This window comes from Schistocerca serialis, chromosome 11 (genome assembly GCF_023864345.2).
Source record: "Schistocerca serialis cubense isolate TAMUIC-IGC-003099 chromosome 11, iqSchSeri2.2, whole genome shotgun sequence".
NCBI classification, from domain to species: domain Eukaryota; kingdom Metazoa; phylum Arthropoda; class Insecta; order Orthoptera; family Acrididae; genus Schistocerca; species Schistocerca serialis.
The window spans coordinates 133,540,501-133,566,139 of NC_064648.1; the positions used below are offsets into that span (position 1 = coordinate 133,540,501).

Below are 25,639 nucleotides of genomic sequence, written 5' to 3' on the forward strand. Positions count from 1 at the left end.
CGTACATATATTTACTAGAATGGTCGCTGGCCTCCTATGTGATTTTATGTCACACCTTTGTTACTGATCCATGTATTTCTTTTCACAAAGAAGGCACCGAGCTAGTCAACACAGCTTTAAATGTTGATGAAATGCTACAGTTTTCAAACAACAGAGGTATTTTGAATCACATCAAAAATTATTTTAAGCAACTGTTTGAGGTAAAAGACTTAGGACCACTGAGCTAATGACAACATATACAAATTACACAAAATTGTGAAAAAAAATTTGGATCTCACAAACCTATGCTAGAAAAGTCCTGGATAAATTTGGAATGAGTGCAGCCATGCTGGTGTCAACACTATTCAAACTCAGTTTGGACTCTGAGGCAGTGAAATTGACATCAATGTACATTATCAGGAGGCTACGTGACGTCTTCTATATCTATTCCAAACCTCCAGATCTGACATGTTTTGCTGTCAATCTCCTTGACAGATACAATTACTGTTTTGAAAATGTCCAGTGATTGTCAGTAAAAAGAGTATTTTGATATTGAAAGGGAAGCATGAGCTATACGCTGGAATTTTCTAGAGATATCAGTAGAGAAATTATATCTAGCAGGGATGCAGAATGGGCAAATAAAATCAATGGCAGATACTCTGTAACTGGTTAACCCTTTGGTTACCGACAATGGCCAAGGCATGCCAACTTCTGTGACTTCTTACCCCTTTTCTTGCAAAAGGGTTTTGGGAGTGGTTTCCTGATTACCACCACCTAACCTGTTTCCATTTTATCTTTAATATCCACATCCACTTAGCCTCCTAAGATGTATGTCCCACAGGTAGCGCTACCTCTTGGAATGTGTCATTACAAACTACAGATGAGAATTCTTTCTTCATTGCTATTTTTCTGCTCTTCCTTATTTATCCATTCCAATGCATTTTTGATGTCAATGTTTTGGAAGTCCTCTGTTTTAGTAGTAACTGAATTTATTTCTTCTTCAGTGTGTGAAGTATTGATGTCACAAAGAACTGCTTCTTGTCACAATCTTAAGGCACCAGTGATCTTAGGTTCTGCTATCTCTGGACTTTGAAAATTCTTATTCTCCACGGAATTTATTTCCCAACTGTCATTTCGCTGGCAAGTCTCTCTATTGATGAATTGGTAGCCTTCAATTGCTTGGCAGCAGCCTACGAATGTCGACATCTGTGACTTCTGACCCCACTTCTTGTGATGGGGTTTCAGAAAGTGAAATACTGCACAGCAACCAAAAACCCTGAAGCATGATACAGAAAGCTTCTCGTGCACAAAAATTTTCATCATGTTTTATCTCCAAATATGATGGATTGAGGACGATTTGATAGGTATGCAGCTGTAAAGAGAGCTTCAGCCCGATGCTAAAGGTAAGTTGGCGTCAGACACCACGATACGGGCTCTTTCTCCCAATGTTTGATTAGCTGTAAACTACTGTATGCTACTTCAGATGGAGATGTCTCTATAGTTCACAGTCAACATATTCCTTCCCATTTTCAGACCACAACTTCTTGATATTTGTGCCTGTCTCCTTTTCTACCATGAGTTGAAGGTTTTAAATGTCTGTGTGACCTCAGACTACTACTTTAACTGACAAATACGAACCTTGAAAAAACATCAATAAATGTGGGAAAAATGAAGACTTCCAGCAATAGAAGTTTTTTCCGTTGGCCCACACAAATCAGAATATACTAAGTCCAAGACGTTTTTAGAAGATCTTTTGCTAGTTTTGAATGGAAAATGTGATTGCTTTTCCATCATGTAAAGCTTACAGGAATCCACGACCACAATATCCTCATCCAATCTGATTGAAACCTTTGCCAACTTCAGTATACTTTTGTGAGTCATACACCCTCAACTGCGAAGCTATAGGAATCCACTACCTTTCGTGTAATAGCATTGTCTCATTCTACTTGTACTCAAACAATAGACACAATTCCTCTTAAGCACTGGTTTGGCTATTAATTCACCGTCTTCATCATACAGGAATACACTTTGTGTCATGTCGGCACTTACTGACAGTCGCATTAAGTAGCAATGACGAATCTCTAGGCTGGAAAACTCTGGGGGTGGGGGGGTCTCTGGCACAGTGCTCGGTGGTGAGAGAAGGGGCTGTTGAGTGGAGTGGAGCATGCCAAGAGAGTGGCAGGCACGGCATAGCTGGAGAGCGGAGCAAATTATCCGGGAACAAGCGGTGCACTTGGAGATGTGCTCAAATCGTGTTACTGCACAAGTATCAACGCTCGATCAGAAAACGGGACAGATTTATTTTGTGGCGACGTAAATACTTACGAAACGGACGTTTGAATTAAGGTGTGACAGTTCTGTGTTCTGCAGAGATTACTGAAGAAGCCTGTCAGAAATGTTCACCACTGTTGTCACGGTCTATCTGTTGTGAAATACCAGTACTATTTGTGGTTTGGAGACAAGGTGCTGAATTTACTATCGGTCAGTCCCTTGTAATGTGTCAAGGCACCAAAGTAACAGGCTGGTGTTTCTCTATTACTGCTGGTAACAGCCTGACGCTATGATCTCATTACAGGTGCTTGCATATTATTTGTTAAGCTGATGAAATCTTGTTGTTTCCAGTGTGCAACATATACTTTTGCAGGCTGACGAAGTAAGTGTCTACATACTACATATATGAGGCCACAATCTGTGCCAATGGACTCCACGTAATGGTGCTTCTGTAAAAGGAAAACGCACTATATACACATTCTATGGTGCTCACTTACTGGACAGGATAGTGGCAGTGGTTTTGGTGTGCTGCAACAGAAGGGAAGCATCAATTTGCGTTCATTATAGATTTCTGCATTTCTGTAAAGGTTGTTCATCCAGTCCTACAAATAGATACATGTTCTTTGCTCCTGAATTACTGGACAGGATAGTGGCAGCAGTTTTGGTGTATGCAACAGAACAGAAGCATCATTTTGTATTCACTACTGTATTTTTGTATTATGGATTTATAAAAACAAACCATTTTGTATTTGTTGTTTTTAAAATTTTTGTCTTAATTCCTTCACCCTGTTAGTCATTTAGATTGTACTAAGTATGCTATTTATACTCGAGGTAACCATTGTGCAATTTGATAAAATTGGCCTTGTATTGTACACTCAATCGATTCCCGCTTCCTAAACAACTTTTAATAAAAAATGGTCATATTATTCCCTTTGGCTACAATGTAAGTAATTGAGAGCAAATTCAAGGCTGAGTTTGGAATGTGAGTGACATAAGACGCTTGTACTTCTGCAATTTTTATCTCCAGTATAGAAAGTCAGATCAACGCTTCCAGAAGCCTCTGCTACTAAGCCATCGCATCTATCTCTTGTGAATGTTTAGAATATGCTGCAAGAAAGGCTTTCTTGGATTCTGCCCATATTCTAGTGACACTCCCCAACCCCTTTTTAATGAGCTTGTTCCTAGAACAATTTTTAGCAACATGATTCCATTTGTTGCACTTCGTAATGCCTTTTGCATGACTGTTTATTTAGGTATAGACTACCACTGATTCGTCATATCTATTTGCATTTTCATCTTCAGGTTTGATATCTTGTAGTAGTTTTACTGTTATAGATTCTGTGGTGATACCACTCTTTTCAAGTCCCACAATCACTGGCTGCTAATGATCAGGTAATCCACTCTTTACTAACTGGTACTTCATTTCATTGAAGTTAAATGCGTTCATGATGATTCTATTGCAATTGTCATCTAACGAATTGCATTTAACTTATTTGGCTGTGATTGACGTTTTAAGCAAACTTGCTCTACTTGCCCCCACCCACCAGGGGTGTCCAGGCTTCTACGGCCACTTATATGGGAATAATACATCTTGTACACGAAGGTTACAATCAAGAAAAGTGCTTTTTTGTCTCTGTTCTTCCAAGAATATTCTATTTTAGCAGAATTTGAAAGTGAGTTTTCTAAACCACCGCACAGTCTGTCATGGACTAAATAGGCCTTCATGCCAAATTTTCATGTAAAATAATTTCCACGTCCGATTAACTTTTTGAGTACCAGAAGTCCAGAAGAAGTTATACCACCAATTGTTATGTCTGAACGTTTAAAATAACCAGCTGTCAACACAAGCGAGTGATCAACTGGTAAAAAAAAAAAAGACTGGATCTCCATGCACAACTTCCATTTTTAAATTTATGAAATGTTGTTTTCTCACCTGGTGCTGGGCTCATAACCTTTTTGTTGCTCTTTTTGGTATTAAAGTGTAAGCTTTGTAAAAGCTCATTTTTATAATGAAAAATAGTATGTGCACTGCAATGACTACACATATACAAACACACAACAACCACAGAGTAACAGTAACAAAAAGAAATAAACAGAAAACTGATGATATCAATTTATTTACATACTCCAACAACACCCAATGACCACAGGAGGGAAATATTTAACACAAATGAGTTGTTAGCTGCAACAAGCGGAAGACGAGCTTTGTTGGTGCTGCATATTTTAGTGATTTTGATTTAGACAAACTCACGTTGCAGTGTTCTTCTTCGGCACACCTGTGTAGAAGTGTGCACAGAATCAGCTAACTGAAAAATCTGTGTAATACACGTGTTTATTTATACATAAAAACCAACTTAGAAATTTTCCTTTGTGAAAGACCGTGTTTACAAGATCATGTGTCAATTTAAAGTTCTACATTTGCATATTTTACTGTTTGCATTGCTTCTGAATAGTCTTTCATTGATTGTATCAATACCCATTTGTATTGTGATATAGTGTGAAATTTTGAACACTAACGAGTGCAGCGATAAATTTGTACTGTTATCGTCAATGGTAGACTGAAACTAAATTTTGCTCTTTCAAAATTTTTGAGAACAATATGCCTGTCCTCACTCAAAACAATTGTTGTCTGATTTCATTGTACAGTTGGTGAGAAAGAGTTTAGTTTGAGAATTCTCAGACACTTACAAAACTATATTTTCATAAGTTATTGGTATGAGTGTTTTGGAAACGTAATTTATTTTGTAGCAAATCAGTGTTTGTGGTTCACAGTTCAGCCAAAGAATACATCACCCCTGAATTTCACTGCATATCAATGCAAATAAACATGCATTTTTGAAAATTTTCGGTAGCTACCATTGTCCTTTGCACAATCTATAAGGAATTTGTAGGCCATTGGTTTAGTTACTGTAGCAGATTTCTAACTAACATATTGTGTTACATCTAGTTTTCCCTTAAAGAAGACTAGCCCTATATATTAGCTGCATTTGTCATAAATTAACTCCGTTTTTCAGTTTGCTAAGAACTATAATTAACATCAAAACATTTTTGCACTGCACTAAAAGAAATCTCGTTTTGTATATTTGCTTCAATTCTTACAGGGAATTAGCAACTGTTAAGCTGAACAAATTAAATGATTATCAGGGAGCTTAATTTAAAGTTATTTGTTGACTGCCTTGTAATACACTGCACCAGCCAAAATGCTGCCCCGCTGTGAACAGTGTTCTCAAACACGGGGGATTAGTTGGTTGACATTCATAAGCAGATGGAAATCATCCTGGCTATTGTCAAACGATTGGCAGCTGCTCCAAGTCAGTGAGTTGGAAGAGCTCCGAAGAGTCGTGTACCTGTGATACCAGTACCGGAGCTACTTCCTCTCTTATGAATCCTGTCTCCTCTGTAGAAAGTACAGTATCTGTCATTACCCGTCCGCCTTACTGCAAGTGTCATGTCAGTGGTAGATCTAAGCGTCCTGTACGACAGGCACCAAAGAGGACTCAGCGTGTTGTACCGATTCCCCTAATCGACAAGATTGAGGTCTTTCACTGAAACTGAGTCAGTAGGACCCACTTCACCTTTTTTGGGGAAACCCGTTTTGTCTGGTGTCACAAGGAGGCAAACGCAAAAGGGTAGGGATCTATTAATCGTCAACCGTTCAAATGAACGGGGAATGATGGAAATGGCAGCAAGGGACAGCAAAGGACACCAATTGCACTCTGTGTGTATGCTTGGGGCCTCATTCAACATGTTGAAGAGGCTGTTCTGGAAGTCACTGAAGTAGCACGGTACAACCAATTGCAGATTTTGGTGTGCATTGGAACATACGATGCCTGTCATTTGGGCTCCGAGGTCATTCTCGGGTCGTTCCAGCGACTAGCAGAGAAGATTGAGAAGACCAGCCTCGTCCACGGAGTTTCGACGAAGCTCACTAGTTGCAGCACTGCCCCCAGAGCTCGTCTCGGCCCTTTGGTTCCGAGTCGAGTGAAAGGACCGAACCAGAGACTTCGAAGACTCTGTGACGAGCTAAGTTGCGACTTCCCAGGCTCGCGCCATAGGGTTGAGGACTGTAGAGTCCCCGTAAATAAGTCAGGTGTGCGCTACACACCAGAAGTTGCTGCTCAGATAGCTGACTGTGTGAAATCTTCATCCAATCCAGATAACGATAGCTGTAGGAAAGCCGTAAGTATCAGTGTAAGATCGAAAGAAATGCCTCCCGAGGGAGAGAGTATTAAAACCCTAATGGTAAACTACCAAAGCATTTGCAACAAAGTGCCAGAGTTTCAACCGCTCATGAAAAGCAGTGAAACTCACATAATACTAGATAACGAAAGCTAGTTGAAACCTGAAATTGACAGCAGTGAGATATTTGGGGAAAATTTAAGTACATATTGCATGGGAGATTGGGCAAGACTCAGTATCAGGGTTGAGCATAAAATGATAACTAGATCCTTCTATCGCTAATCAGATTTATCTCCTGCTGTAACCAAAAGCTTTAGAGAAAACCTCAGTTCACTTGTACATAGGTTCTCCAATCATACTGTAATTATCTGTGGCGACTTTAATAATCCAACAATTAACTGGGAAAATTACAGTTCGGTTAGTGGTGGGCATGATAATACATCTTGTGAAACTTTACTAAACGTCTTCTCTGAAAATTAACTAGAACAAACAGTTAGGAACCCCACTTGTGATGAAAATATATTGGATCTAATGGCAGATCTGTATATTTTTCTTATATCCACTCTGTTATTACCTATGGAATAATATTTTGGGGAGTCAACAGTAAAAGTATTCAAATAGTTTTCAAGTTACAGAAAAGAGCAATTCGTATAATAGCCAGGAGTGGCAGTAGGGCTCACTGCCTTGAACATTTCCAACAGCTGGAAATCCTAACTGTCCTCTGTGAACACATTTTTCAAAGTATTATGTACGTAAAAAAAAAAAAAAAAAAAAAAAAAAAAAAATTGACTGCTATGTTAAAAATTCTTTAGTACACAGCTATGAAACTAGAAACCAATACAATCTGCATCTAGAGAGGAAAAATTAAGTTAAAACTCAGCCGTTAAATTATATAATAAACTACCCCAAAATATAAAAGATATTGACACAATTGGACAGTTCAAAACAAAACTAAAAAAAAATTTATTAAATAAAAGTTATTACACAGTAACGGACTATCTGAATTAAAACATGTAGCGTAATTAAAGTAACCTGCATTGAAATACACGAGGAAATAATTATAATATGAAATCCAGAATTGTACTATAAGAAATTTACATAAGGATATAAAACTAACGTAAGATAGAATGAGATTTTCACTCTGCAGCGGAGTGCTAGAGCACTTGCCCGCGAAAGGCAAAGGTCCCGAGTTTGAGTCTCGGTCCGGCACACAGTTTTAATCTGCCAGGAAGTTTTTAATGTAAGATACTTTAAAAATGTGTGTAAACATTAATTTTATGTGTATAAATTGTAGGTATATTGTATTATATATGATTTTGCTGACGAAATCCACACAATGTAAATTGTTACATGGATTAATAAAGAAATCAATCAATCAATCAAAAAACAAAGAGATCTGACTTTTTGAGGTTGTACACATTGAAACTGCTATCAGTGACCATGACATGGTTGTGGCAACCATGATTACCAAAGTACAAAGGACAACAAAAACAAGTACAAAGGACAACAAAAACAAGCAGAAAGATACAAATGTTCAGTAAACTAGACAAAAAATCTGTAGTGTCATATCTCAATGAGGAACTTGAAACTTTCAGCACACATCAGGAGCATGTAGAGGAACTCTGGCTCAAGTTTAAAAGAATAGTTCGCGCACTAGAGAAATGTACCCAGTACAACAGTTCATAACAGATGGGAACCTCCATGGTATCCAGTCACTGTAAAGAAACTTCTGAAAGAAACAGAGATTACTGCATAATAGGTGTAAAACGAAGCGTAGGGCTATAGATAGAGAGATGCCGAATGAAATGCGTTTGGCTGTCAAGGGAGTAATGCGTGATGCCTTTAATGACTACTGTAGCAGAATATTGTCAAGTGGTCTTTCACAGAATCCAAAGAAATTCTGGTCGTATGTAAAGACTGTTAGTAGTACCAATGTTAGTGTCCAGTCCTTAGCGAATGCAACAGCAACTGAAATTGAGGGTAGCAAAGCAAAAGCTGAAATGGTTCTCTCCAATTTCATATGTTCCTTTACAAAGGAAAACTCAAGAATTTAATCCTCGTACCACTAAAAACATGAATGAAATAAGTATTAGTGTCAGTGGCGTTGAGAAGCAGCTGTAACCGTTAACTCTGAACAAAGCTCCAGGCCCTGATAGAATCCCTGTCAGATTCTAAACTGAATTTTGTGATGAATTAGCCCCGCTTCTAACTAAAATTAATTGCACATCCCTCAAACAAAAAAACTGTGCCCGGTTCTTGGAAAAAGACACATGTCACAACTGCCTACAAAAAGGATAGTAGAAGTGATCCGCTAAACTACCAACCAATATGCCTGACATCAATTTGTTATAGAATCTCGTAATATATTCTGGACTCAAACAGGGTTGCCACAAGTTTCCCCAAGTGAAATTCCCTGATTCCCAGACAAGTTTTAGCATTTTTCCATGATAAATTTTGAGCTTACAAACAGCCCTGTTAGACGAACATCCGCAACTGAGCATTATACACCCCCCCCCCCCCCCCCCCCCGCCAGGCGCGTACTACACGTCCACCGCGTTCGGGGGCCACAGCACAGTTGCGACACCTCAGGATGGGCTTACGAGAACCCGAAACCAGTCGTGATAATAAAAGAACTTTATAACTGAAGCGGTATTTTCAACCTCTAGCATAATGCTCAGCTGTGGATGTTCGTCAGAGGCTAACTCCAGTGTAAGATGGAGTGCACATTGTACAACACCATTTTATTCCCCAGTTTGTCATTCCAGCAATAGTGTTAGAACCATGATACTCTTAAAAACAAACAAGAAAGCATTATGCCTAGCAGTGGCAATAGGGCTTGTAAAAACTTGAGATTTTCAGTACACAGAACATAAATCTCACAAAATGTCAATAGAAAATGTTGTAGGGAAGGTTAAACAAAACTGCGTTTTACGGCAGGAAACTTAGGAAATGTAACAGATCTATTAAAGAGACAGCCTACACTATGCTTGGCCACCCTCTTTTAAAATACTGCTGCGCAGTGTAGGATCAGTACCAGATAGGACTGACGGAGTACATCAAGAAAGTTCAAAGAAGGGCAGCACATTTGGTATTATCGTGAAATAGGGGAGAGAGTGTCACTGAAATGATACAGGATCTGGGTTGGACATCATTAAAACAAAGGCGTTTTTCGTTGCAGTGGAATCCTCTCACACAATTTCAATCACCAACTTTTGTCCTCCGAATACGAAAATATTTTGTTGATGCTGACCTACATAGGGAGAAACGCTCATCATAATAAAATAAGCGAAATCAGAGCTCACACGGAAGGATGATAGGTGTTCATTTTTTCTGCGTGCTGTACGAGATTGGAACAATAGAGAATTATTGTGAAGGTGGTTCGATGATCCCTCTGCCGGGCACTTACATGTGATTTCCAGAGTGTCGATGTGGATGTACATATATATGAGGCGTAAAGTTATGGTGCATTCCAAGGTATGCTAACATGTCAGTGAAAAAAACTGTGTGACACATGATGATATACCTCCTGTGTTTATTATAAATCTACATACAGCAGCAGCAATTTAGAAATGATAAGTTGTATCTGAAAAAGTTATTCAATATTACATGCTATTCTCAGAGTGCTTGTGTTCTCTGAAGACATATAGGTCATTTAGCTACACTTAATGGCTCACAATTCTGATGTACTACTTACTGGATACCTCGCTTTATTTGCATCGCCGAGTGATTAATGGAAGCAGCAATGGATGGTCTACTGAAGAAAAATTGTAAATTTTTGGACTCTTGTTTTTACACCCATTCTTCATCAATTTCTGTAATTCTTCCATGTACAGGGTGCCACATTTTATCTTGACCATCCTAATTAACTGTTTGTGCAGATGCAAATTACAAAATGTTTCAAGCAAAGGCTTCAGGGGGACATCAATCAGCACGATTGCCTTCACTGTAGCTTTGTTTTTTACAAAGATATGAACAGTAGTATGACTTTTTTAAATGACACCCTGTATTTTTTATTCGGTAATTCATTTCCTCTCGTAAAGAGCTATTCAACAATGTATCACAGTGTACCATTCACTGAAACACAACTACATTACGTTGACGCTCCCAGCGCTTAGTGCAGGTACTCGGGGTAAAGGAACACATCCACGTGCTGACGTTGACAGAGGATAAATGGAAACATAAGTAGAACGCACACCCGTCATTCCGTCAACCATCGTCAGTAGAAGAGTTGTGTGAGCAGAACGTACACCAACGAAGAGAAGGTAGAAATGCTACTCATCTATGGGGAATGTAAGTTATCAGAACAGTAATTGCAACACTGATCTCTTATGTACGGGTACATTTAGCACGGTAGTTTAGTCCTTTCAAATACTGTTGTGTAGAGTAGTCATACAGTAAAGCCTGTCCTTCCTACAAACTGCATCGACATAACGTTTCTTTTATGGTTGCTGTCGAAGGTAGGCCAAATGCTACGCAGGCAGCTGAACTGTGCAGAGAGCGATATCGTGACAAGAACCCACCTGCCCGACGGATGTTTTCTCGTCTTGTTACGACGCTTCGGGAAACTGGAAGTTTCAACCCACGACAACTCAATTGTCGTAGCACTTGCACAGACGAAGCTGCCAAAGTTACTGTTCTCGCTTCCGTTGCTATGAGTCCACACGTGAGCACATGACACCTTGAACATTGGCATTCCTAAAACCAGTGAACATCGTATTCTTACACATCACTGATTCCATCCTTACCATGTACACCTACATCAAGAATTGCTTGGGAATGATTTCCAGAATCGTGTACAGTTCTGTCAGTGGGCACAGAAGTAAATGCTTGCCAACCGGAACTTCTTCCCCAATGTTCTGTTTACCGATGAACGTTCTTTCTCAAACAAAGGACACGTAAATACAAGGAACACGGATTATTGGTCCAGCGACAACCCACGATGGCTTAGACAGGTGGAACATCGGCATCAATGGAGAGTTAACATCTGGTGTGGGATGCTTGGTACTACAATTATTGGCCCTTGTTTCATCAATGGTAGTCTAAACGGCACAGTGTATGCCAACTTCCCCAGACAAATTCTTCCTCCTCTTCTGGATGAAGTGCGGCTAAGAACCAGAATGCTTATGTGGTATCAACACGATGGATGTCCAGCACATAATGCCTTATATGCACGTCGTGTTCTGAACCGAAGGTATCCTGCCAGATGGATTGGTCGAGGAGGAACAGTGACTTGGCCTGCTAGGTCTCCTGATTTAAATCCTCTGGACTTTTTTCTTTAGGGATGCATTTAAAAAGTTGTCTAACATGATATTCCAACAACTCCAGAGGACATACAGGAACATATCGTGCTTGCTTGTAATTCTCTTCAGCAGGCAACAATGGAAGCAGTAAATAATATTTTCATTCAACGAGTGCACCAGTGTGTCATTGTCCAGGGTCTCCACTTTGAGCACTTTTGAATGTTCTACTCCTGGGCAATGCTACAGGAGAGTCAAAGTCAATTTTGTGTTATGTTTTTGCTTGGTTTTCATTTGTTTTCTGACAACTCCAGCAAGTGGACAAGTTTGTGATTCCGGGCTCAAAGTCAATGTTGTGTTATGCAATTAATAACGTTGTGTTTCAGTGAATGGTACGCTGTGATACATTTTTGAATATGTCTTTAGGAGAGGACATGAATTACCGAATAAAAAATACAGGGTGCCATTTAAAGAAAGTCATACCGCTGTTCATATCTCTGTAAAAAACAAAGCTACAGGGAAGGCAATCATGCCGACTGATGTCCACCTGATGGCTACAGAACATTTGCTTGAAACATTTTGTAATTTGCATCTGTACAAAGTTATTTAGGGTCGTCAAGATAAATGGGAACACTAACACACTATAAATGTTTTTGCAATTCTGAGGTAGGCTTAGACACCTCACACACTTGCATGTTGGTGTCCGTCTCTGTTTCGTCTCAATCAGATGTTGGAGGAACAGAAATTGCTGTATGCACAACTTTAGTCTGACCAATCATCCTTACCAGCTGTGAGAAGGAACATGAAGTGGCTGATTGAACCATTTATCTGCTGGCTAAGCTCAAGGAGATTTTGTGCCCCTAATGTAAAACTACTGAGCATACTATGAACAACTCTGTCAGTCAGTATGCCAGTAATTACTGCCACGTAATCCGCAGGCTCAAGATTAACAAAAGATACTTCATAAATATATTAATCCATTACACTGTACCCTACATGTATTTAACAGCTAAAGAGAAATGCTGAAATTAATTATGTGTTTTGGCAGAGGATACAAATTTATTACTTCTGTTTCAAAATGAGGAGCACAAGACTAGCGATTATTGATCTGTGTTGTGGATTATACCAGAGGTTACTGGTTTTTGTATTTATTTCTTGTACAGTATGTTTCTTGGAATGTCACAAAATTTCTAGGGATATTGTTTCATATTCTGATGTTTCAGTTCAGTTGTGATTTGCCTAAACCAACAAATGTGGCTGGATGAAAAACTGGTTGTGGTGAAGGACTGATCTGTAGGGTAGACCGAGGTCTAGGTTAGGCTTAAATGTAACAGTTTGGTTGTGGGTTAGCTAAGTCAACAAACGCGACTGGAGAAAAACTGGCTTTGGTGACAGACTGATCTGCAGCATGTGGTGTTTTCAGAATGACCTGATTTCTGAGGTGGTAATTACGCAGGAAGGTAAGAGTAAAGTTTACCAAATATTCTGTTTTATATGACAGCGTCCTATTTATGTTGCCATGTAATTTCACACACAACATCACGACGACATTTACCAAACTGTATTTTTTCCTCAGTTCCACCACCTTGTCTAATCATCCAATCCACGAGGTGTCATACTCACTTCCGATCATTCACCTTGCAAACAATTACCAACTGCAGCAAGCAATGGAAAAGCCATCGTACACTGCAAGTGCACTTTCACCCATTTAACAGACCCTAAAAAAATGTCTGAAATGTAAATATTGTACACATTCTGGTGCCATTTTCCTAGTAAGCTATAAAAAAGCATACTAAATTTTCAAATAAATCCTGATAGTTACAAGTGCCAGTTATACATAGTACCTTATGTTTGAGAGACCAAGTTGTAAATGGATTTTATCATTTACTGTTCATGTGTCTACGTCAGTTCAGAACCAAAGGGTGTGAAATTTATTGACCTGCACCACAGAATGTGTGCAGTAAATAGCACAAAATGCATAGCATTCTATGTACTGCAGATTAAACTACAATTTCAGCACCTTGGGTCTTCAGTTTTATACGGTGATAATGTATGGTAACAAATAATTATGAGAATGAAGCTATTTTGAAGAAATACACTACGCTTTAGCACCTAAGGTGTGGAGAATAGAAATGCCTCCAAACTTTTTACGTTTAAACAGAACAAATGCTATTAACATTCTACATCTTTATTCTTTATGTCTACATATTTATTTCTCAACATATTCAGCCTGGCAACGAATGCATTTCTCCCAACAAGAGACCGGATTGTTGATATTGTCACAGTAGAATGTTCAACTTTGCTGATGGAGCCACGGCCAGTCTCACCTCTGCTTGCACTGCTCCATCACTATCAAAATGAAGTCCTCGGAGGCGTTCTTTAAGTTCTGGGAACAGAAGAAAATCAGATGGGGCCACATCAGGAGTGTACGGAGGGTGATCAATGACAGTGAACCCGAGGTGATTAATTGTTGCAGATGCTGCAGCACTTGTATGAGGTCTGATATCGTCATGCTGAAGGAGGGAGTATTCCACGTGTGGACAAACTCTTCAAATCCTCGCTTTCAGGTTTCTGAAACGCAGCGACACAGTTACGTTACGCGTCGCTACGTTACGTGGAAAAATTGGTAATCCTCTAGTGGCTGTGGGTTGCAAGTTGAGTCACTGAAGAGGTAATGTTGACCGAGTAATATGCACAATACATAATACTTCAATTGATACTGAGAATGGAATTAACAATTCAGAGACATTACTTTTCACCATGTGAAGCTGCTGCAGGTGTAGTAAACAATAGAACTAAGTTGACACAGTTATAGATTAACTGTGTCACCATCATCATCATCATCGTCTTTATCATCATCATTTAAGACTGATTATGCCTTTCAGCGTTCAGTCTGGAGCATAGTCCCCCTTATAAGATTCCTCCATGATCCCCTATTCAGCGCTAACATTGGTGCCTCTTCTAATGTTAAGCCTATTAATTCAAAATCATTCTTAACCGAATCCAGGTGCCTTCTCCTTGGTCTACACCGACTCCTCCTACCCTCTACTGCTGAACCCATGAGTCTCTCGGGTAACCTTGCTTCTCCCATGCGTGTAACATGACCCCACCATCTAAGCCTGTTCGCCCTGACTGCTACATCTACAGAGTTCATTCCCAGTTTTTCTTTGATTTCCTCATTGTGGACACCCTCCTGCCATTGTTCCCATCTACTAGTACCTGCAATCATCCTAGCTACTTTCATACCCGTAACCTTGACCTTATTGATAAGGTAACCTGAATCCACCCAGCTTTCGCTCCCATACAACAAAGTTGGTCAAAAGATTGAATGGTGCACAGACAACTTAGTCTCGGTACTGACTTCCTTCTTGCAGAAGAGAGTAGATCGTAGCTGAGCGCTCACTGCATTATCTTTGCTACAACTCGCTTTCAGTTCTTTCACTATGTTGCGTCCTGTGAGAATATGCATCCCAAGTACTTGAAACCGTCCACCTGTTCTAACTTTGTTCCTCCTATTTGGCACTCAATCCATTTATATCTCTTTCCCACTGACATTACTTTCATTTTGGAGATGCTAATCTTCATACCATAGTCCTTACATTTCTGATCTAACTTTGTCATATCATCCAATTTCTTGTTCAATGCAATCTATACTTTGACATGCTACCCAAAAGTTTCTGAAATTTGTATGAACCACACTTACAAACAGTAGTGCAACCACACAATGCTAGGATTAGTGTAATAAATGTCTTATGTGTCAGTATGCTCAGCAGCTTCGATCTAAGTGAAGAGAGAACAATGTTGCTGAATTACATGTTGTTTCAAACTTGGTAAAACAGCCACACAAATACACAAAATACTAGTGCAAACATTCGGTAATGACACTTTGAGCTAGACGCAAACATATGACTAGTTTAAACATTTTAAAAATGACCAGACATCTGCTGATGACAAACTTTCGGGATCATCACCTATTGACATTACACCAGAAAATATCAGTGCGATTGGGAATGCGATTGCGAAAGCTCACAGGCAGGCCCTCCACGACATCCGTAACGTCGGGGTAATATCGCACGGCACAAGTCAGCAGATTCTGTCGGAAAAATTGTACGTGAGAAAGATTGCTGCAAAGTTCATGCCACAACTTTTGAGTGACAATCAGAAAGAGCATAACACATACATCTGCGTGGAACTTAAGGAACTGCTTCACACTCATTAAGATTTTCTTTCTACACTTGTTACAGGTGACAAAAGCTGGGTTTACAGATATGACCCCGAAACTGAACAGCAATCATCCTGGCGGAGCATCCAATCTTCATATTGCCCACAGAAAGCCCGCCAAGTTCAGAGCAACATCAAATCCGTACTGATCTACTTCTCCGATACTGGTAGGATTATTCACAAGGAGTCTGTACTTTGTGGTCAGACAATTAGCGGACAATTGTATCAGGACATCCTGGGGAGGCTGAGGGAGGATGTGAGAAAGAAACATCCAGAGAAATTTTGCAGCAAAGGCTGGGCCCTTCACCATGACACTGTGAGGCCACATAAGGCTTTAACCGTGCAGTAATTTTTGGCAAAAAAACAATACGTTGATTATGTAAGTCTGCAGGCTTTCATGGCCGTTGTCACTGAAGTTAAAATCTTCTGGGTTATTAGGCCGCGTCATGTTTCTTCTAAAATGATCGACGTTTTGACCCCTCTGCTGGGATCTTTCTCAGGATCTTCTGGTGTCCACTACTGCTAGAACACTGTCAGAGACGAGTGTCGCGTCCTCTTATAAAGGGGGGTTTTCACGCGTTCATGTTGGAGAAGTGATAATATTGGTTAAAATTCATATGGCTACCATTGGTGGGCCATAGTCATTGGCTAATTTTCCCACTCTGATCTCCTGTGGATACAATTCCTGAAATTTCGAAGAATGCATCTAATTTCAATAGAGAGGACGGCTATAGGCTTCCGGCATCGTGGCTCCCTGCCATCAAGGAAGTAAATATGCGGCCGCGATGTGTGAGCGGCGTAAACAATGTGCTGCAAGTCACCTCGACGGACAATAATATTTTGGGTAAACATTCCCCCTCTCTAGCTCTGTCCATTTCGAATCTAGCCACTGATGATGACCAACCACTAGCAGTAGCAATCATTTCAACCAATAACCCTTCTCCAGCATAAGTGTGGAATAGTGACTTTCTATCCAATGATGATGGGCCGCCAATGGTATCCACAAGAGATGAGCTACCAACACCCCCTCTTCTGCATCAGAGTGGGAATATTAGCCAATGACTATGGCCCACTGATGGTAGCCATATGAATTTTAACCAATACTATCACCTCTCCAACATGAACGCGTGAAAACTCCCCTTTATAAGAGGACGTGACACTCCTCTGTGACAGTGTTCTAGCAGTAGTGGACACCAGAAGATCCTGAGGAAGATCCCAGCAGAGGGGTCAAAACGTCGATCATTTTACAAGATACATGACGCGGCCTAATAAACCAGAAGATTTTAACTTCAACATGGTGATGATGACGATGATCGTATGGCATTGTTGGCTCGGAGGCCCCATGCGGGGAAGTTTGGCCGCCGTTTCGCAAGTCCTTTTTAGTTGACAGTTCGGCGACTTGCAAGTCAATGATGATGATGAAATGATGATGAAGGACACACAACACCCAGTCATCACGAGGCAGAGAAAATCCCTAGCCCCACTAGGAATCAAACCCGGGACCCCGTGCGCAGGAAGTGAGAATGCTACCGCAAGACCACGAGCGGCGGACTTCAACATGGTGATTCTTCCTCTTCCACCATATTCACCCAACTTAGCTCCGTGTGATTTCTTTCTCTCTCTCAGGTTTAAAATGAAGTCAAAAGGAAGCAAGATTTGACATGTATAGTAGATTCAAGTGGAATCGTAAGTGGTGTTGAACACGCTGACTAAAAATTACTTTCAGGGTGCATTCCGTTTGTGGCAGAAGTGCTGAGTTCAGTGTTTGAGCTCCTGAGAAAACTACTTTGAAGGTGGTGTTAGTGAACAGAAATCTTCTATTATGTGATTGTATTTGGTGTTAGAGTTTGGAAACTGTCGAGTAGCGCCTCATACTACAATGAAGAGCCAAAGAAACTGGTACACCTGCCTAATATCGTGTAGGGCCCCGCAGGCATGCAGAAGTGTTGCAACATGACATGGTGTGGACTCGACTAATGTCTGAAGTAGTGCTGGATGGAATTCTCACCGTGAATCCTGCAGGGCTGTCCATAAATCCGTAAGAGTACGAGATGGTAGAGATCTCTTCTGAACAGCACATTGCAAGGCATCCCAGATATGCTCAATAATGTTCATGTCTGGGGAGTCTGGTAGCCAGCAGAAGTGTTTCAACTCATAAGAGTGCTCCTGGAGCCACTCTGGATGTGCGGGGTGTCGCATTGTCCTGCTGGAATTGCCGAAGTCCGTCGGAATGCACAATGGACGTGAAAGGACGCAGGTGATCGATCACACATGATGTTTGCGTACGTGTCACCTGTCAGAATCATATCTAGATGTATCAGGGGTCCCAATATCGCTCCAACTGCACAACCCCTGCCCCCCCCCCCCCCCCAATCACAGGGCCTTCACCAGCTTGAACAGTACCCTGCTGAAATGCAGGCTCCATGGATTCGTGAAGTTGTCTCCATACCCGTACACATCCAGCCGCTCAATACAATTTTAAACAAGACTTGTCTGACCATCAACAGTCCAATGTCTTCGTGTTGTGAAGTCATCAGTCATCAAGGATACAAGAGTGGACTATATCGATGATGTTCCATTGAATGGTTCGCACGCTGGAATTGTTGATGGCCCAGCACTGAAATCTCTAGCAATTTGCGGAAGGGTAGATTTGCTGTTTTACCACATCCCTGATATTCAAAGTATACTAGTGAAATGATTGTATGGGAAAATCCCCATTTCACCGCTACCTCGGAGACACTGTGTCCCATCACTCATGTGTCATCTATAACACACCACATTCAAACTCACCTGAATCTTGATAACCTGCCTTTGTAGCAGCAGTAACCGATCTAACAACTGCACCAGCCACTTGTTGTCTTATATAACTATTGCTGACTGTAGCAAAGAATTCTGCCTGTTTACATATCCCCATATTTGAATATGCATGCCTATACCAGTTTCTTTGGTGCTCCAGTGTATATAAAGTCACTGTTTAGCTGTGTGTGTGTGTGTGTGTGTGTGTGTGTGTGTGTGTGTGTGTGTAAAAAAGAAAAAACACCCCTGACTGATTTACTTCGCATTTCTATATAATACTCTACTAAACACTGAGAGAGAGAGAGGGAGAGAGGGAGGGAGGGGGGTGGGAGGAGGATATCAAAAATCTTGAAAAGCTATTGACTGATTTCCTTCAAATTTTTACACAATACACTAATAAAGCTTCAGACAGACATAGGCCATATATATGTTTTAAACAACAATGTAAAGGTTTCCTGTTAAAACTAAACCTGATAAGAAAATGCTGTGCATAAAAATGTATGAAATTTTTTTTCTTTCATGCAGACAGTTTTATGTATGATAGCAGGACATGTAAGCCATTAAACAAATTGTTTCTCCCATATATTTTCTTACTCCCTATATATAATGTTAAAGAAAAATTGTATATACACAAAAATGTGCTGTTTTGTTTTCTTTCTCACCACTGATTTTATAGAAAACAGGGAACATGTAATTACGGGTTCTGGTTTGTGGTTAGAATACTACTATAGAATCTGAATCATTAGAAGCTTTGCAATCCTACCTGTTCACAGATTAAAACTATGTGAAATATTGTCACTAAAGCTGTTATCCTCCCAGATCCAACCGATTTACCAATTCATTTTAAGCTATTTCAATTTGCTACAAGGTTTAGTTTGCAATAACAATAAACAGGGCTTCAGGTCAGAGAGAGAGAGAGTGTGAGAGAGCAGAGAAAAGCAGATGGATAGAGTGAGTGAGTGGGTCGGTGGGAGGCTGGGGAATGTTCATAGGGGGAAGGAAGGAGGACAAAGAGAGGGCAGAGGAGGAACTGAAGAGAGAGACAAGGGAGGATGAGATGGACAGAGATAAGAGGGAGGAAGTGACTTCCAAGAAGGGGAGTGGGGGAAAGGTAAGATGGGCGGGAAATAGGGGTAGGAGGATGTGGCCAGGAATGGAGGGGGGAGGAGGGGGGAAGGAGAGTAGGGTGTATATCCAATTCCCACACATATTTAGCAACTGCGAAGCATTGCCAGTTTTGCTGGTTTGCTTATAAATTTTGAGTAAATGTACGCTTGGAAATAATTACGCCTCTGTCTCATGTTCTTGTCTCGTTTCGTCCTGACAAATAATTACGCAAAATCTCATCTTCAGTGTCTGATACTATAGCTATTTTTAACTACTCATTAAATCTACCCTCCAGATTACCTCTCTAACCCAGCCTGAAGTGAGCTGATAACTTATTCCAAGTTAATGCTTCAGTTCAGCATTATCCCACATTGGCACAATACATTTACTGCACTGTTCCGAGAACAAATGTTAACTGGCTGTTATTCTGATTTTGTACAAACACAGGTGTCTTTGATCAGTTTGGCTGCACCATAAATGCTGCCAGTAATGACTGATGACATTCGATTTCTACCGTTACAGCTACTCACTTCAGCCACCGTAATGGCTGTGAATAAATTATACCTACTGGCCTACATTATGATGAACATAAAAAAGTGAAATTTAGCCGAATTAAACCAGGTGATGCTGAAGGATGTGGGACTAGGAAACTACACTAAAATTAGTAGATGAGTTCCGCTGTTTTGGGAGCAAATTAACTGACAATAGGTGATCAGAAAGTTAGCTGTCAGCCAACAAGGCCACAAAAATTGACAAAAACACATGTGCGCGCACGCACGCACGCACGCACACACACACACACACACACACACACACACACACACACACACACACACAACCAGTCTGTGGTGGATGGAGCCAGACGCAGCGTCTTCACTATATAGTGAATAGCAACTATTCCTTTTTTTTATAACATTGTTACATTCCATTCTGAATTTTCCATTGTTTGATGATGGATGAAGTAGAGAGGCTGTTTAATGCAGACTGGCAATAACAAGAGAAGCATCTCTGGAAAAGCATTCAGTAACTTTATAAATAAGGCATGAAGACAAACGATAGGATGTTGTATTAATTTGAGAGGATCATGCTTTTCTCATGGTCAGTCATATGCAGCTCACTCTAGGGGTGGGAAATCCAAAGAATTTATGTATCTACTCACCAAATAACAAGGTGACACATGAAGTTCATAAGCAATTATTGTGATAGAATATGCTAAGTATGATATATAATGATAACAAAGCCAAGTTTTCTTTCATTACATTAAATACAGCTGTATTGAGAATATGATGATTTAGTATAGCTTTATAATTTCTGTATTTAAATGTAGATTATTTTAGGATAAAAAAAATCAACTGCCAATGGCTGGTTTTCACGTCAGGTGCTCCCTTTGTTCCCCTGTTTGTGTACTATAGCGACAGTGCGGTGGTAGTTTTTGTTTTTCTAGAGATATGAGTTGTCTCTGATGAACACTCACCATCGAGGACAAAATACTGGGTTCTAAGTAACAGTACCCAGAATGTTCTAAGTAACAGAATCCAGGATGTTGTCATCGACAGTGACTATCAGAGACAAGGGTATCATCAGGAGTGCCCCATGGAAGTATGACAGAACTGATCTTATTTTCTACATAGTCTACGTAAATGATGTGGTGGATAGTGTTGGCAGCAATCTGCGAATGTTTGTCGATGATGCTGTGGTGTACAGTAAGGTGTCATCATAGAGCAGCTGAAAGAGGGTAAAAGATGACATAGACAAAATTTCTAGTTGGTGTGAAAAATGGCAGCTAGCTTCAAATGTAGATAAATGTGAGTTACTGCAGGTGAGTAGGAAAAACAAACCCATTATGTTCGAATACGATATTACTAGTGTGCTGCTACACACAGTTACCCCAGGAAAAGTTTGAGATTTATCTATGTTTCAAATTCTGAAGGTGGCAGGGGTAAAATATAGGGAGCGAAAGGCTACTTACAATTTGTACAGAAACCAGATGGCAGTTATAAGAGTCGAGGGACATGAAAGGGAAGCAGTGGTTGGGAAGGGAGTGAGACAGGGTTGTATCCTCTCCCCGATGTTATTCAATCTGTATATTCAGCAAGCAGTAAAGGAAACAAAAGAAAAATTCCGAGTAGGCACTAAAATCCATGGAGAAGAAATAAAAACTTTGAGGTTCGCCGATGACATTGTAATTCTGTCAGAGACAGCAAAGGACTTGGAAGAGCAGTTGAATGGAATGGATAGTGTCTTGAAAGGAGGGTATAAGATGAACATAAACAAAAGCAAAACGAGGATAATGGAATGTAGTCGAATTAAATTGGGTGATGCTGAGGGAATTAGATTAGGAAATGAGACATTTAAAGTAGTAAAGGAGTTTTGCTATTTGGGGAGCAAAATAACTGATGATGGTCGAAGTAGAGAGGATATAAAACGTAGACTGGCAATGGCAAGGAAAGCGTTTCTAAAGAAGAGAAATTTGTTAACATCGAGTATAGATTTAAGTGTCAGGAAGTCGTTTCTGAAAGTATTTGTATGGAGTGTAGCCATGTATGGTAGTGAAATGTGGACTATAACTAGTTTGGACAAGAAGAGAATAGAAGCTTTCGAAATGTGGTGCTACAGAAGAATGCTGAAAATTAGATGGGTAGATCACATAACTAATGAGGAGGTACTGAATAGGATTGGGGAGAAGAGGAGTTTGTGGCACAACTTGACTAGAAGAAGGGATCGGTTGGTAGGACATTTTCTGGGGCATCAAGGGATCACCAATTTAGTACTGGAGGGCAGCGTGGAGGGTAAAAATCGTAGAGGGAGTCCAAGAGATGAATACACTAAGCAGATACCGAAGAATGTAGGCTGCAGTAGGTACTGGGAGATGAAGAAACTTGCACAGGATAGAGTAGCATGGAAAGCTGCATCAAACCAGTCTCAGGACTGAAGACCACAACAACAACAACAACTATGTTATTGAGCTTCTATGAATATTTCTGAATGTTAACAACAGCTTTTTAACATTCTAAAATATTCTCAAATTTTGTAGAACGTTCCTGATTTTTTTTAACACTCTCAGTAGTCTATAGGCCTAAAGAAATGACTGGCAGAGTACTTAATTCCAAATTAGGTATTGTTGAATACTTCAGTGGATTTAAGAGCACCAGGGATACTTTCTGAATGGCATGTTGCCATTTTCATAATGTGTTGCATGATCATTTTCTGGGTGGCATACTAAAATTGCTATGATTTGTTAAATGTTCATTTTTACTATGCTCTATAATGTTCTCGAGTCATCTGGCATGTTTCCAGAACACAAATGAAAATAACAACCATGCAAAGTAAGTTTTTTTTTCAGCTAGTCTAACATCAATTTAATTGTTTGAAAGTCGTTTTTGAAGGTAGTTATCTGGAGTGTAGACTCTTATGGAAGGAAACTGTGGACAATAGGCAGCTAATTAAGAAGAGAATAAGTTTTGAAACATGATCATACAGAAAAATACTGAAGAGTAGATGGGTACATCTAATAACTAATGCAGAGGTACAGCGTTGAACTGGGGAAAAAAGAAATCTATGTGACAATTTCACCAAAACAAGAGTACTCGTCGATAAGAAATGTCCTGAAAGAATCATCAATATGGTAATGCAGGAAATGACGTGGATAAAAATTGTAGAGAGACCGAGAAATGAATATAGTAAGCAGGTTCGAATGTCTGTAGGTTGAAGTCCTTATTCAGAGGACGGCCTGAACAAGATAGAACAGCACAGATAGCTGTGTCAAACCAGTTTTTGGACTGAAGATAATACACCACTGTTGGTCAATTCATTCAATTAGATTCTAATTAACACACTACCAGGATAAATCAAATACCAACATAAACTCATAATAATGGAAATTACATTGATGCAATACAAATGTTATATCTTTTGCATTATCAACTCTTTGTAGCCACAAAAACTGTGGAAATCTTTTGCTCACCTCTTGTTCAACTAACCTGCAACATAAGTATTACCCACAGCCTCCTTATCCCCATCATCATGCAAACAAGTTCTTTCCAAATCTTAGCAGTATATTTTCGAGTCCTACATCCATTTTATGAACACTTCCCAGTCACAGTACACTTGCAAGTATAAACATACATTCCATTATATATAGGAGCCTATTTATTGTCTTCACAAACTAAACATTATTTCCACCAAAATCTAAATATATGATTTGTGTAAACATATCATCTATAGAGGTCGAGTCTTACCTCTGTTACATCATTATCCGATTCCATGATGTACAAGGAGGGTTCTTTTATTGAAGCGACATCACAACTGCACAGACGAGATCACCTACAAGAAAATTCAGTTCGTATTAATGACTGTATCCCCACACACACAAAGCTAGCAGTATAAGTACCCGAACAACGGAAATTATCGCTAAAACTTTGTTACAATTAAAAATTACTAGACACAGTCGTATCTTTCTAAAACAGTTACTGTGATTAAATGACACAAATTTTCCATTGTCTATGTAAATTATGAAATAAAAACAGTATTTACTGTCAATTACGTATCCCGTTTTTACAGACTGGCAAACTAATATTGAAAAAAAAAAAAAACTGCAGCACATAATACCTGGTATTGTGTGTTTTTCACAGTCTAGCAAGCTGGTTTATAATTCCGCCAATTATTATTAATCAACTCCAATAAAAAACAGGTCATGGGTATTAAAGGGAAATCAACAACATTACAAGACCTACCGTAAAACGCAACATAACCAAACGAGAAGTTCGCTGCTTAACAATGCCCAATAAAAATAAAATATATGACTAGCGACTACAATGTTGCAGTCACGAGTGTTCGCTCAGAAAATGAACACCTAAATTTGCTATACTTTTCGGCTTAGGAGGAGGAAATGCGAAAAAATTTACCGAATAGAAAATGAAATCATCACACGTTTTCACGAAGTTATGCACTTCCTAATCAACTTACGTTCTGCTTTTTCTGGGCCCTTCGCCTGAATAAAAACATAAACTCAAAGATTTATTTTTTCATTTAAGTCTTCATTATCCATTAAAAATTCGCTAAATATTTTTTGTTCATGCAATATGACACTTCTCGACGCACATCATAGATACTATTGCAATATTTACGTTCGTTGCAAATACCAACCTGCAAATTGTTGACGTAAGCAACTCCACCTAATGCATAGACGTCCGTATTATAGCCGTAATCGAATAGTGTTACAGTGTATCGCGACAATATGCACCGAGATGCATGGAACCAGAAATTTGGCATCACGTACGTGTAATAACCAACCTCTTTCTGTTGCCAGACGCCACGCAGTAGTAGAGCATCAGTGTGTGTTAGATTCAAAAAATGCTGACAGCAGCATCAGCATTCCTGGAATTCTGACAGCACTGCATCCGGACAGTTTCACCACAGTCTGTGTTTCACCAAGGCCATTACATCACGTCACTGCCCTGTGAAGGACATCCTCAACCCGCGCTCCACACCTTACACGCATCACGGGAGCTCTCAAATTAATTTGCATGTGTTACTTTTCAAACAATTAACCGCAGTCGCTGCTGACTGTGGGTCTGCAGTTTTGCAGAGATGAGCTGGCAAAGCCTGCGATTGTGACGTCACAATCATAACAAGCGCGGTTTTAACGTACACGTGTGACAACTGCCAAAAACCTCTTTCAAGTTATTATAACTAGTATGTATGATGTTTGTAATTGTACTATAACGCATTTTGATGCATATGCACATTGTAAGAATGGACGCACTTACACATCAGACAATTCTGTTTTGGCTGGTCATCTGCATATTGGTTTTTCCTATCAATTTTAACAGTTTCCCAAAAGGCGCCCT

At 39.8% G+C, this 25,639-nt stretch overlaps 1 protein-coding gene across 4 annotated transcripts in view; it reads right to left on the reverse strand.

The window, feature by feature from the left end:
• LOC126427382 (uncharacterized) overlaps positions 1-25,278 on the reverse strand; it is a 420,537-nt gene extending 395,259 nt beyond the window's left edge. For 2 of the 4 annotated variants that reach the window (XM_050089736.1, XM_050089734.1), the window contains exons 1-2: positions 25,083-25,278; positions 24,029-24,113 (exon numbers count right to left, since the gene is read on the reverse strand). In XM_050089736.1, the coding sequence (XP_049945693.1) occupies positions 24,029-24,055 (27 nt within the window). In that variant the 5' untranslated portion in view covers positions 24,056-24,113; positions 25,083-25,278. Of the gene's footprint in view, positions 1-24,028; positions 24,114-24,755; positions 24,888-25,082 lie in introns of those variants that run through there. The other 2 variants (XM_050089737.1, XM_050089735.1) reach the window with 2 other exon arrangements.
• Between the last annotated feature and the right edge of the window lie 361 nt (positions 25,279-25,639).